Below are 14,629 nucleotides of genomic sequence, written 5' to 3'. Positions count from 1 at the left end.
TGCATCAGCGCCCCTCAGTGGTCACCCACGGTAGTCACAGTTTTCAGTGAAACTGCTGGTTTATGAGAACTCCGCCCGCCCTCAGTCAGAGACGACAGGCGGATGACACAACACACGCGGATGTAGGCAAGTCGACGCATGTACAGTAGTAGTAGGCCCTCTGTAGGCCTAATATAATATGAAGCAGATTAGTTTCCCACCCCGCTCTGAAGTCCTGATCTGCCTGCAGAAAGTCAACAAGCCGTTTCTCTCTTTATGAGGAGTCATGTGACTGAAAGACGCTCATCTCGCAGAGTCTCAGACACACAGATGGAATAAAACTGGGTTAATTTAAAATAACGGTTTAATAAACTACGTCATGTCGGCCCACCGCCCACATCAACTTCTCTCGTTGTTTTACTGACGTCATTATCTCACTGTTACATCTTTTCTATGAGCGTTCCTTTGAGAGAGAGGAAAAGAGGCAGGTGAACGCAGTAAAACACCTGCGATCAGTAACAACTGACTCAGAGACTTTGACAATATACCATGACGTACAGTCAACTCAGTGGAAAAAGGTGACAGATATCAGGGCAGAGACACACAGACAAACACTCAAATCATGAACTTAACACAAGTGACTGTTAGCTCACCTAAAGGCACCTAAAGGTGACTATAGTTTCATCCCTGAATAAAAGAATGATAGAAATAATAATGTAATAACACTCACCCTGCTTCTCCCTCCTGCTGCTCTGCTCTCTCAATGTAAAATGGAGTCGGTCTGACTCGCTCTCTGAACTGACACATTTTACTTTCACTTTCAACAGTTTGCTCCGCCTCAGCCTGTACAGTTTGATATATGGTGCAAAATAAATACAACTCTCCCAAGAAACAATAGACAACAAAAGCCGAGGCTAAACTGAGTTTTTTCAATTGTGCCTTCAAAGAAGTTCCTATATTTTATTTTTTACATGTGTGTTGGAATAAGACCGGAATAAGGCGGTGCTATGGAGGGTGGATCGTGCCTAAATCAAATACAATACACACATTGAAATACTATGCACACATTGAAATACAATACACATATTGGAAATACAATACACATATTGGAAATACAATACATATATTGAAAATACAATACACATCTGAAGAATACTGTAACGTTTCTGGTATTCGTCCAGGAACCGGAGACTTATAGTTGATACAGGCTTTTATTCTTGGCTCATTCTCATAGCTCCCAGCGGTAGCTACGCTGCTAGCTCCACACACGACCAGCCAGCTCTCTCACATATCCAGACTGACCTCACCACGAGACAGGAAGTGCCACTTACACACCGTTCCCCCCAGGAACAACCCCCACACATCAGTTCCTAGCTAAACACTGAAACACCACATTACATGTAAAACCCCGGGTCGCTACATACTCCTCCCCCAAACAAAAAGCCAGCTCCCACGCTGGCACCCACAACCCACACATATCCCCCTGTACCAAAACACACCAACACTTTTTCCTCAACATCTTTTTTTCCCGTCACCACATCAAATTCTATTCCCCACAACATTTCAATTCCCCAACAATTAGTCCCTTCTTTTTTCAACACACCACTTAATCTTCGTTCCACCACCACCATCATTTAGCTACTTCACATCACCCATATTTTCAATTAACATTCGACTCCGTCACATTTACATTTTCAACCATACCCCAACATTTACCTTATTCCTTTTTTCTTTATACATTAATTTAAACCACCATTTCCATCCCCCCTTTCAAAGCTTGTCCCACCTGAAGCACTCTAGTCCCTCTCAACCCCCAGTGAGGTTAGTCCTCTCCAGGGTGACTCTTTTCGGTCCCCCCCCCTGTGCCCCACAGTCATCACACGCCCTGCAGTATCTCCGCACATCCTCCTTATGCTTGCCCCAGTAGTAAACTCTATGGATGCGGCTGAGTGTCTCTTCAGGCCCAAAATGACTGGATCCAGGAACCCCGCGCTTCCGTGCCCCTTTCTCTTCAAAATCCCCTCATCCAGACGCAGGTCCGAAAACATGTTCCACAGTCCCTTCGTGGCACCGGAACACTTGTGAATCTCCTCCACAGGGGCCCGGCGTCCGGCCGCTACCCCCGCAAACACCGGACCGATATCCGCGTCCTCCTCCTGTCTGCGTATCCACTCACGACAGGGACATCCCAGATGACCCTGTCGTCGTCCTCCAGCTCTTGCACTTGCTCGTCCTCCCGTCCCGCTCCCCCAGGGGGCGGCGTGTTCAGGACAGCAGTGGGAACACAACCGGCCTCGATCTCCACCTCGGCAACCGTGGGGGGTGTGGAGCAGCTAGGCTGGGCCGGCTCCTCCGGCACTAACCCCTCTCGCTCCCCTGGAGACACGAGCGCCGCTCTCCCGACTGTAACAGCGTTGCAGATGATGTCTCTCTCTTCCCTCTGGTTGTTCAACACGATCCCCGCTCTCCTGATGGTCTCGTCGCTGATGATGATGTCCTCTACCATGGGGAGTGCAGAGCAGCTATGCTCCTCTGGCGTTAGCAACACCCGTCCATCTGGACACACAGCCCACACTCTCCTGACCTGAATAACCGGCTCTGCACTGCTCCGCTGCTCCGCTGCCTGTTGCTCAGGCTGCTCCACTGCTCCGCTGTTCCTCTGCCTGTTGCTCCGGCTGTGTGTCTCCTCCATTCCCCAAAGTCTCAGTGCACTCTGGCTAAGTGCTCAGGCGAACGGCAAGTCCAACAGAGTCTCACCTGCCCGCCGCCTGCACGTCTCTCTTCTCCCACTGTCCTCCGGTCCCCGACAGCCTCTCGACATTCCCTGGCTAGGTGTCCAAACGCTCCACACAGGCGCGTCGATTTGGGTAGGGTTGGTGGGGTCCTGACCCTACCAACATTTCAGGGTGTCCAATTGTCCCTACCAACTTTTAAGCAACCTTATTTGCATTATCTTTGGAGTGCAGTTATATAGGTCATTTAGATTGTCTTCCCATATTTTGCAAGGATAGAATTGACCCGACCATTATTGAGTGAAATTAGTTTGCAATATGTTCAAAGTTACATTTACCCCTGTTTTTCACAACTGAATGGGCCAGTCCAGTTTTTTTTCCCACACACAACAGAACAAGCTAACCAAGCTACAACCAAACATGCGTTTTCAGCTCATAGAAACAGAAACTTGGTTTAGAGGGTTGAGTTTTAGGGGTTATCCTCACGTTTCGTTTTAGGCAAAATTAATCTTTGTCTTCAGACAAGATGTCCGCTTTGGCGCTTTTATGAGACTCGTTTTCGATGGCGCGCGCAGACATGCACTCACACGACCCTCTGCACGTGACATAGGACGTGCCCCGCCCCCTGCCCCTCCCTCACTGTCACATGTTTGGTCTCGCCGATCTTGCGAGAACGCAGCAGCCTCGCAAGCAGGTTAACGTTAGCGTCAGTAGCGGCCAGCCACTAGAGGGCGCCAGGGCACCGCCCCACCTGCTGTATCCACATCATTGACAGTAAATATCCACATGAAGAAGAGGGAAATAAAACGTTATATATTTTTTTTATGAGCGAGGTGAATATTAGATAGTGAGTATATCTAATACTGCAATAAATATGTAGATTCATAATTATCTACATGTGTACTGTTTTTGGGTCAATATGGCCACGGACGGCGTCCGGGGACTTCCGGTTTACTTCCGGTAACTTAGCGTTGTTCACAACACGGAGTGAGAGCAGAAGTAGCTCAATATATATGTCGTGACTCGTGTTCAAGTTGTGTGAACTGTCACAAGTGAATTTAGTCAAAAGGACAGCCTGCTAGCGTGAGACAATGCTGCTCCATAGGGTCCCATTATAAACTGCCCTTTGTTTACCACAGATGATCATGACTAGAAGGGGATCATGTCTATGTTCCCCGGGTTCTATGTTCCCCGGGTTCTATGTTCCCCGGGTTCTATATTCCCCGTTTTTGCACATAGTGCAAGTAAAAACAGTAGGTACATAGTAGGTACATAATGAAGTAGACAGGCAAACAAGTACTTTTAAAGTATGTAGTAAAATAAAGCAAACAGTGAAACACAATGGAATAGAAATGAGATAGAATAATAAAAATAGCAATTTGTCGGTAACGTGCAGTCAGGGCAAGTTTTCACCTTGTGAGTGTGTGTTTGTGTCATCAAGGCAGTGGTCCTGGAGACACCTACTGTTGTAGCAGGAACCACAGAAACTGTTTTGAGTACTTTGGCCAGGTTCTTTCTCTGTCTGTCTGTCTGTCTGTCTGTCTGTCTGTCTGTGTGTCTGTGGACAGATTCTGCCAACACAATCATCAAAGATGCAGTCACGAAACTTTACAGGTGTGTACATGACATCAAAATGAAGGCCGAGTTAGAAAATGGGTGTGATCCGAGTGTGATCCACATTCTGCATTTTGCCTGGAGGGGAGGAGAGGAGGGGAGGGGAGGGGAGGGGAGAGGACAGGGGAGGGGAGAGGAGAGGAGGGGAGGGGAGAGGAGAGGAGAGGAGAGGAGGGGAGAGGAGAGGAGGGGAGGGGAGAGGAGAGGAGGGGGGGAGGGGAGGGGAGAGGAGAGGAGAGGAGAGGAGAGGAGAGGAGAGGAGAGGAGAGGAGAGGAGAGGAGGGGAGGGGAGAGGAGAGGAGAGGAGGGGAGAGGAAGGGAGGAGAGAGGAGGGGAGAGCAGGTGTCTGCTGGGCACAGACACCCAGGCCGCCACCACCCAGGCCAAAAGCCACCCTGCTTGGCCCAGAGACCCAGGCCAGCCACCCCAACATCCACCACCCAACCCCCACCCGCCCTGCCCGGGTCCCACACCTCCGGCCGAGACCCCCCTCCAGAACCCCGCGCACCAGGCGGACCCGGTGCATGGCGCGACGCAGTAAACAAACTCATGTTTCCCTCGTCACCAGTCATGCTGGACATCAGTACAAGTGTGAGATCCCTCTCAATCAAATATGTAACGTAGCCTACGTAAATACAGTGTTGTGTAGCGGAAGCGATCATCAAGCTACTCGGACCACTTTAAAACAAATGTGTATTTCTGTTGCTGGTGTAAAACTTTGGAATTCTCAACAGAAGGACCTAAAGGGTTGTACAAATATTTTTCAGTTTAAATTTTTTTATAAAGAGAGACAAATTAGAGATTATGCACTTGAAACTTAATTGGATGTTAGCTTTATTTGATTTAAGCTTGTATTTTTTTTTCTTTTATAGGTTATTTTTGTTTATGTTGTTGTAATCACGGTGTTGATGGTGTAGGTATCTGTAAATGACAGACCATTTATAGATTATTTGTGTTCAAGTAAGGGGCAGATAAAAAATAAGAATTATATTCTTCTTTCTGCTCCTTTTCAGTCATGAAAAGCATTGATTTCAAACATGTATTGTGATGTATTGTGTAACCAAATGTATATTGTATAATTGTGCATTTTCATGACAGGAACAAATAAAAATGAATGAATGAATGAATGAATCTTGCTCTATAATGATCAGAACGGGTGTTGTTCAAACTGAACATTTATTTCTTCAACATGCTGCAGCAGAAAGGGAGATAAACAGCGGACACTATTTTCGTAGTTAAGCTATGAAGTAGCCTACTTCCCCCTCACCAGTAGTTTGAACACTGATAGAAATAAGCTGATGAAGGAGACTAGTCAGTCCCTGATAAAACTCTCCATTTTAAGTTGCTAATCTTATGTTGTTATCCTTGATGTCATTAATGTATTACATTAACACACTAATGTATTTTTACTACATATCTTGTATACTGTACATAACAGATGTAGGCCTATATTTGTTTTATGTTTTATATTTTGTGTAACCTAACAGCTGTATTCTGTACCCTGTTTTTATATTTGCCTTATAACATCTAGGGACAAACATTGCAAACTAGCTTAGGCTATAAATGTCAGGATATATAACAATGTAAATGCTCTATGTTTATGTATAGATATAAACTTTTCAATCAATCAATCAATCAATCAATCAATCAATCAATCAATCAATCAATCAATCAATCACTGTAAGATTCCACTATGAAGAAGACATCAACCTCCAGTAGGTGGTGGTAATGCACAAAAAGCTGTTTGCCAACCGCCATTAACCTCAAAAGAAGAAGAAGAAAAATACACAGCTTTGTTTTAACTCCCGTTGCCCAGTAGGGGCGCTATATGTACTCTCTCTGACCCCTGACTCGGAATAACAACAACAGCTGGAAACCAACCAACAGCAGCAAAGCAGAGACAGCGTAGAGACCGCTAACGTTACTTTGCTTTACCAGTCACACTGTGGCTTTTCTACCACAGCATAACTCGATGCGAGTGAACAGCTGTGGACAGAATGGCGGCTGTGTAGCTTCTTCACCCAGAGAGAAGAAGACATGAAGCTAGCAGACAGACAGGCGAGCTCAGCCTGAACACAGACCGCCTGGAGACAGAGAGAGCCGCTGGGCAGCTAAAGCTAACAGCAACATAAACACCACAGCGCAGGCGCAGGACTCCCGTCACCACAGCGTCACCTGACTGGTAAACATCGCATCTAAACTTACTCATTAATGGTTTGCTAACGTTATAACATCGGAGCGAACAGTTAGCTACATGCTAAAGTAGCGCTGTCACAGAGCTGTTGTAGTGCAGCAAGTCATGTGACTCACCACTCATTGCGATAACGTTTGAGTCGGTGTCATGCCGAGTTTTGCATCCCCACCTTCCGGGAGCATATTGTAATGATTTATACGGAAACTTAACTGTTTAAACATGATATAAGTGTCTGGGTAGACGTGATCTCCAAGCCAGGGGGTCTGTCCTGGCTCATGCAGACCGACTTTGATGCATTAGATCCGCGTGGAGGTGACTTTCATGCTTGGGGGCTCTCTTCTGGCTCATGGAAGCCGACTTTGGTGGTTAAAATCCGGGTGCAGATGACCTCGAGACCCGGGGATCTCTCCTGGCTTTATGGAGAGGGGTGCAAATCTCGGCGATTTTTACCTGCCGACATTTGCATCCCTGTTTTTAAGTTAAAACAGCCCCAACATATGGTGGGGGTGCAAAACTCGGCATGACACCTGTCCTTTATTTTGGATGAACAATGGTGTAGTGGTGCCTGGAGAAGTTATACTCTTAATGTATGCCTCCATCTTTTTTAAACAGTAAACAGTGTTAAGACTGTACTTTTGCACAGATCACCCAAAAAGGACCAGTAGTATTTGCAGATGGAACATTAACACACAAAAAATGAGCATATAAAATCATTATTTTCATCACTTCAACCAAAGCGGAGCATCAGTGGGCAGCCTGTCCGCCTATCTCAGCTTGTATCTGCAACCTGCATTGTTTCACTTTGTCCATAGGGTTGAGCAATATATATCAATATTATATCAATATCGTCATATGAGATCAGATTAGGTTTTACAGGCTGCATTACAGGGAAGTGATCTGAACTTACCAGACTGTTCTAGCTGTTCTACTGGCCTTTCCCCATTTAGTCATTATATCCACATTACTGATGATTATTGATCAACAATCTCGTATCAATATTTTGTGAAAGCACCAATAGCGCTACAATATCTTACTTTCCCCACAGGGATGAATAAAGGATAACTTAACTTATAACTTAAAATTGGCTAACTGGTGTCTGTCTGTGGTGGTGGTGGTGGTGGTCAGTTAGAATTTGTGACGGAAGTGATGTCACTTGAGCAATTGTGTTGTCAACCGTGATGTCATCACTGATGTCACTCGAGCAATTGTGATGTCATTAGTGATGTCACTCGAGCAATTGCGATGTCATCGGGATGAGGCTATATACAGTAAGTGGTGGGAGTATAAGTAGGAGGACAAGGGTGAGTTAAGGGGAAAAGGTAGTTTCTCCAGAGTCTCCACCTTAGGAATCAAGCTAGTTGTCTCAAAATCATTATCAAGGTATTTGGTCAGTTGTTATTTTGTCATTTTTTGTTCCATTTACATTTTTATCGTTTGCACAGCTGTGTATTTTGTTTAATAGGAGAGGAAAACCTGCACCATTTTTATTTATATGAACTATATATTTTAGATATTTTTTCATGTACATGTTGATATATTGTGCAGCTGTAAAACAGAGAAGGAAACCCTTTTATTTTGATCACACTTGTTTTGATAATAGGGCTTTTCCCTCCACTGCAGCTGATCCTGAGTCTGTTAAACACATATTAGGTCAAATCGTATCCACTGCATGCTGATCCTGAGTCTGTTCAACACATATTAGGTCAAATCGTATCACTTTACATGCTGATCCTGAGTCTGTTAAACACATATTAGGTCAAATCGTATCCACTGCATGCTGATCCTGAGTCTGTTCAACACATATTAGGTCAAATCGTATCACTTTACATGCTGATCCTGAGTCTGTTAAACACATATTAGGTCAAATCGTATCACTTTACATGCTGATCCTGAGTCTGTTCAACACATATTAGGTCAAATCGTATCCACTGCAGCTGATCCTGAGTCTGTTCAACACATATTAGGTCAAATCGTATCACTTTACATGCTGATCCTGAGTCTGTTAAACACATATTAGGTCAAATCGTATCACTTTACATGCTGATCCTGAGTCTGTTAACACGTTAAGTGCCATAGCCGAGATAATTCGTCTTACATAATCCAACGCTTGAGTGCCAGAGCCGAGTTTACTCGTCTTACATAAACATTTTTTTTTTTTGACGGTGGGACATCAATCAACAACTTTTACATCTTCGAGATCACTATTGGAGCAAGAAAATGTGTATAATCTATTTTACCAACCCACTAAGTGTTGACAGTGCTCCCCCAGACGACCGAAATCAAAGAAAAAACTGCCGCGGGAGCAAGCCATTCAAGGAAATGGCGAGGCGATTTTACAGTAATCCATTTCAGACTTGTCTTGGCCGAGAGCGGCCGCGCAGGCAGCAGCACACAGAGAGCGGAGAGCGATTTGCAAAATAGATTATAGGTGAAACACACTTTGAAACACCTCAGAAAGGCCAGAATCAACATCTGCCCATCGCCCACGCATTCCCCGGCCCATCTTGACTCGCACAAGGAGCGTCCGCACGCAGGCAAGCAGGCAGGCAGGCACGCAGGCAGGCAGGCAGCAGCAACGCGCTTCTGACACGCCCGCTGTACAGCCAGGAGGAAGGAGTTTGAATGAGAGGGGTGTTTCCTGTTGTTATGGAGGAAATTACTGTTCAAAACTATTGTTTAGAATGTCTGACGGTCTTACTGATGCCAAAAATGAATGGTTAAAGTGACTGTTTCACAAAAAGCCATTTATCTCTGAATAAATTTCCAGACGCTGAAACCATGCTGTACTCAACGGCTAATATCTACATAACTACTAACTCTGCAAACTAACTCTTTTAGACAGAGAAAGCACACATTCTATTAGTTATTTTTAGATGATTGGTGTTCATGAATTCTTAACAGAAAATAATCCTCGGCTGTTGTAAAATGAGCCAGAATCGTCAAAAACACCCCTGGCACAACTTACCTACAGGAATGAAAACATGACTGGCACTCAATGTGTTAAACACATATTAGGTCAAATCGTATCACTTTACAGCTGATCCTGAGTCTGTTAAACACATATTAGGTCAAATCGTATCACTTTACATGCTGATCCTGAGTCTGTTAAACACATATTAGGTCAAATCGTATCACTTTACAGCTGATCCTGAGTCTGTTCAACACATATTAGGTCAAATCGTATCACTTTACAGGTTATTACTCGAGTTGCAGCAAGATTCATTTCACTGGCATAGATTTCGGCATCGAGTATCCACTTCTAAATCCCCTCTGATGTGCAGGGCAAGGAGTGTGAAGGAATATATATATCTATTGTTGTTTGATTAACTGTAACTAAATATGAACTTATTTAGCTAAAGATGTTGTTTAGTTGATGTCAAAAGTGATGCCCATCTCCTAACTGGCAATGTTGTGATAAAGGGTCTGGAAATGCCCAAGACCCTTCCAGGTTAGGTCCTGATAATTAATCCCTGAAGTCAAGTAGACAGTCAGTCACAGTCAGTAGAAGTTAAATGATCTGCCTGAACCTAAAGAGTCTATTCTCAGACGTGTGCTGAAGCATCATGGGTAATGTAGTCTCTATTCTCAGACGTGTGCTGAAGCATCATGGGTAATGTAGTCTCTATTCTCAGACGTGTGCTGAAGCATCATGGGTAATGTAGTCTCTATTCTCAGACGTGTGCTGAAGCATCATGGGTAATGTAGTCTCTATTCTCAGACGTGTGCTGAAGCATCATGGGTAATGTAGTCTCTATTCTCAGATGTGTGCTGAAGCATCATGGGTAATGTAGTCTCTATTCTCAGATGTGTGCTGAAGCATCATGGGTAATATAGTCTCTATTCTCAGACGTGTGCTGAAGCATCATGGGTAATGTAGTCTCTATTCTCAGACGTGTGCTGAAGCATCATGGGTAATATAGTCTCTATTCTCAGACGTGTGCTGAAGCATCATGGGTAATGTAGTCTCTATTCTCAGACGTGTGCTGAAGCATCATGGGTAATGTAGTCTCTATTCTCAGACGTGTGCTGAAGCATCATGGGTAATATAGTCTCTATTCTCAGACGTGTGCTGAAGCATCATGGGTAATGTAGTCTCTATTCTCAGACGTGTGCTGAAGCATCATGGGTAATATAGTCTCTATTCTCAGACGTGTGCTGAAGCATCATGGGTAATATAGTCTCTATTCTCAGACGTGTGCCGGAGCATCATGGGTAATATAGTCTATTCTCAGACGTGTGCTGAAGCATCATGGGTAATGTAGTCTCTATTCTCAGACGTGTGCTGAAGCATCATGGGTAATGTAGTCTCTATTATCAGACGTGTGCTGAAGCATCATGGGTAATGTAGTCTCTATTCTCAGACGTGTGCTGAAGCATCATGGGTAACCAGCTGGCAGGCATCGCCCTCTCTCAGATCCTCTCTGTGGACAGCTACTTCTCTGACATCCACGACCACGAGTACGACAAGAGCCTCGGCAGCACACGCTTCTTCAAGGTAGGGATGATGTCTCGTCCATGTCTCGCTTCAACCATCGACCATCCAATATCATCCAAAGTAGGGCTGTGAATCTTCACTGGCCTCACGATTCGATACGATTATCGATGCATCTCGATGCATCTCGATGCATCTCGATGCATCTTAAATCGATGCATCCCTTTTTTCCCCAATACATGATTTATTTTTTCTCACTTTATTTTTTCTCACTGTGTGGCTACTTTTAAAATAAAAGTGCATTTGGAATTGCATTGTATTATGATCCATAATTAAAATAAACAACTGCATGTACTTCCATTATATTTTATTTGATTATAAAAAAATAATAATAATAATAATAATAATAATAATCGATTTTTGGCATTTGTGAATCGATGCAAAATCGTGCACGTCCGCATCGCGATGCATCTTATAATCGATTATTTTTGACACCCCTAATAGATGTGCATGGCTTATATTCATAATTAAAGGCCATCAAGGGCTCTTTAAGTTGCATTTTGTTGCACTTAAACATGAGAAATGGTCACTTTATAGTGAACAACAGGAATTCATTTTTTTATTAAAAAGAATAGATTGTTTTTCATTTAAACGTCTGGAAGAGCTCAGAAATAAGTGTCAAATCATATTTTAATTGCATTTTGTGAGTTGATATAAAGTAACTGATTGTGTTTAATGAGCATATCATATCGTCTCATATTGGTCACAGACCCCTGAATTGATCGTATCATGGCAGACTTTGATATCAGCAAAATATCGTATCGTTGTCCAGAGAAGCGATATAATATCGTATCGTGATGAAACTTGTGATTTACACACCCCTGCTTCAAGGTGGCCCGTGCCAAACACCGCGAGGGGCTGGTGGTGGTCAAAGTCTTCGCCATCCACGACCCGTCGTTGCCGCTCAGCAGCTACAAGCAGGAGCTGGAGGAGCTGAAGATCAGACTGCACTCCTGCCAGAACTGCCTGCCCTTCCAGAAGACCTCGCTGACGGAGAAGGCGGCCATCTTGTTCCGGCAGTACGTGCGCGACAACCTGTACGACCGCATCAGCACGCGGCCCTTCCTGAACGGCGTGGAGAAGCGCTGGCTGGCCTTCCAGATCCTCATGGCCGTGGACCAGGCGCACAGGGTGAGAGCTCATCTTCAATTTGCAATTTCCTTATGAAGTCAATCAAATAGAAACAAGTGCGAATTTGGATTATCAATTCGGATTATCAACATGTGGAACGTGTTCGATAATATAACAATAGTCACAATATGTAAACTAGTCACCTTTAGGTAACCTTTTTCATCCTAAAATAGGAGGATTTCTGAGTGGTTTTATGTCTGCCCTTGTATCTGTCACCTTTTTCACTACCAATGAACTTTGCATCCATGCACTTAATGTAAAAAATGTGGAAAAAACATGCATTTGCCAGTGATTATCTTCACTGCATATGACTCTAGTTTAAACATGAATCTGTCAGCAATCCTCCTGACAGTGACAACATGATGGTCTGAGTTAAGAGGGAACTCCTTCAAACTGTTCCCACTGAAGTGTTTGTCTGAAAAGAGAGAAAGCGTCTTCACACTTTGTGCTGTAGGAGCATGGAGTTAACTTCCACCTCCTTCACTCAACTCTTTTTCATAATACATTACATACATTCTGCTCAACAAAGGATCCTTTGCATTATTATAAAGCTGAGTTGTGATTATTTGTATTTGTAAAATTATTGGGATTTTTTTTTGTATGGTTGTTTGTTTTGAATTGTAGAGCCTGGTGTGGAGGATTTATAGGGTCCTATGAAATCACCCCCACCCCCATTCAGATTCAGTCCATTTTAATTGTAATTTAGGGTTTATGGTTTTATTATTATTATCATTATCATTATCATTATTATTATTGTTATTGTTATTGTTATTATTATTATTATTATTATTATTATTATTATGATTATGATTATATTATCATCATTATTATGATTATGATTATTATCATTTTTTTTATTTTTTATTTAACCTTTATTTATACAGGGAAGAGCCCTTGAGAGCAAGCTCTCATTTTCAAGGGAGCCCTGTTACAGTGAGAACATTTACAATAGTTACAATATTACAGACAACTTACAAATACAAATATTACACTATATAGAAAACATTCAAGATTCTAGATAGAAATAAACAAAAATAAAAAAAACAAGGTAAGAGCAGATCAAATAAAACAAGAGCATTCATTTTGCAGAGTACCGTCAAGAAGCACTCTGAAGGATTCCAGGGGAATCAGCTGATTCAATTTCAGAATGTTTTGCAACAAATTCCATTTATCAGCAGCATAATAAGAAAATGCACTTTTTCCTAGTTCAGTCCTTGCTCGTGGAACAGACAACCTGATATGTGAATGCGATCGGGTTTGATAGTTTGTGTTCACTTGACTAATGAGTGAGGACATGTACAGGGGGAGTTTCCCAATCAGGGCTTTATAAATGAATAAAAGACAGTGTTGCTCCCTTCGAGCTGTCAGAGAGGGCCAGCCTAACTTTTCATATAAAATACATCTGTGAGTAAGAAATCTATCACCCGTTATAAAGCGCAAGGCGCTATGATACACCGCATCAAGCGGCTTCAGGATGGATGGAGCAGCATGCATATAAATAATATCCCCATAATCAAAAACAGACAATATTAGTGACTGAACAATGAACTTTCTAACACAGGGTGCAAGACAGGACTTATTTCTATAAAGAAAACCAATTTTTCTCCTCAGTTTCTTTGTGAGATGTTCCACATGGATCTGGAAGGACAGTTTGGTGTCCAGCCAAATGCCGAGATATTTATATGAACCAACGGTTTCGATTTGTGCGCCTTGCTGAGTGCAAATACAGAGACCATTGTCTATATTATGGGACCGTGAAAATAACATTGATTTTGTTTTGTCTGAGTTCAAGACAAGTTTGAGGTCAAAAAGTGCCTGTTGAAAGGAGTCAAAAGCAGTTTGCAGACTTTCAACCGCCTGGGCGGGGGTGTTTCCGAAACAATATATGATTGTATCGTCTGCATAATAATGGACATTATAAAGTGCAGAGGAGGGTAGAATGTAATTTATATATAAAGTAAACAATACTGGGCCTGAGATGGATCCCTGTGGAACACCTTTATTGATTGTGAGAGAGCTAGATTTATGACCACTTGCCACTACAGCTTGCTTTCTTCCAGATAGATAGTTTGAAAACCAGTTTACAGTAAGGTCATCAAGACCAATATGGGATAGTTTCATTAATAAAATCTCATGATCCACTGTGTCGAACGCCTTCGAGAGATCGACAAAGAGAGCAGCACAGTGTTGTTGACTGTCAATACCATTCAGTATGTTGTTTAAAACAAGCGATGTAGCTGTTACTGTGCTGTGTCCTGGCCTAAACCCAGATTGTTGAGGTTGAAGAATATTATAATTTTCTAGATAAGCTCGCAGCTGTTCATTTGCCAAGCTTTCAAGGACTTTAGCTAAGCAAGATAGTTTAGAGATGGGACGATAATTATTCAAGTCAGTCGGGTCGCCCCCTTTAAAAAGAGGAACTACCTGAGCGGTCTTCCAGACAGAGGGGATTTCACCTGAGATAAATGTTAAATTAAATATATGTGC

General features: G+C 43.1%; 1 protein-coding gene across 1 annotated transcript in view; it reads left to right on the top strand.

Annotated features, from left to right (window-relative positions):
* Positions 1 to 10,895: 10,895 nt before the first annotated feature.
* LOC310800013 (phosphoinositide 3-kinase regulatory subunit 4-like) overlaps positions 10,896 to 14,629 on the top strand; it is a gene marked incomplete at its 3' end in the record, with an annotated part of 239,417 nt that continues 235,683 nt past the window's right edge. The window contains exons 1-2 of the mRNA XM_083662612.1: positions 10,896 to 11,014; positions 11,843 to 12,142. Of these exons, the coding sequence (XP_083518738.1) occupies positions 10,898 to 11,014; positions 11,843 to 12,142 (417 nt within the window). The 5' untranslated portion in view covers positions 10,896 to 10,897. The remainder of the gene's footprint in view (positions 11,015 to 11,842; positions 12,143 to 14,629) is intronic.

Source organism: Poromitra crassiceps, assembly GCF_964638095.1.
Source record: "Poromitra crassiceps genome assembly, chromosome: 29".
Lineage (NCBI taxonomy): Eukaryota > Metazoa > Chordata > Actinopteri > Beryciformes > Melamphaidae > Poromitra > Poromitra crassiceps.
This window is presented reverse-complemented; position numbering and strand designations above follow the sequence as displayed.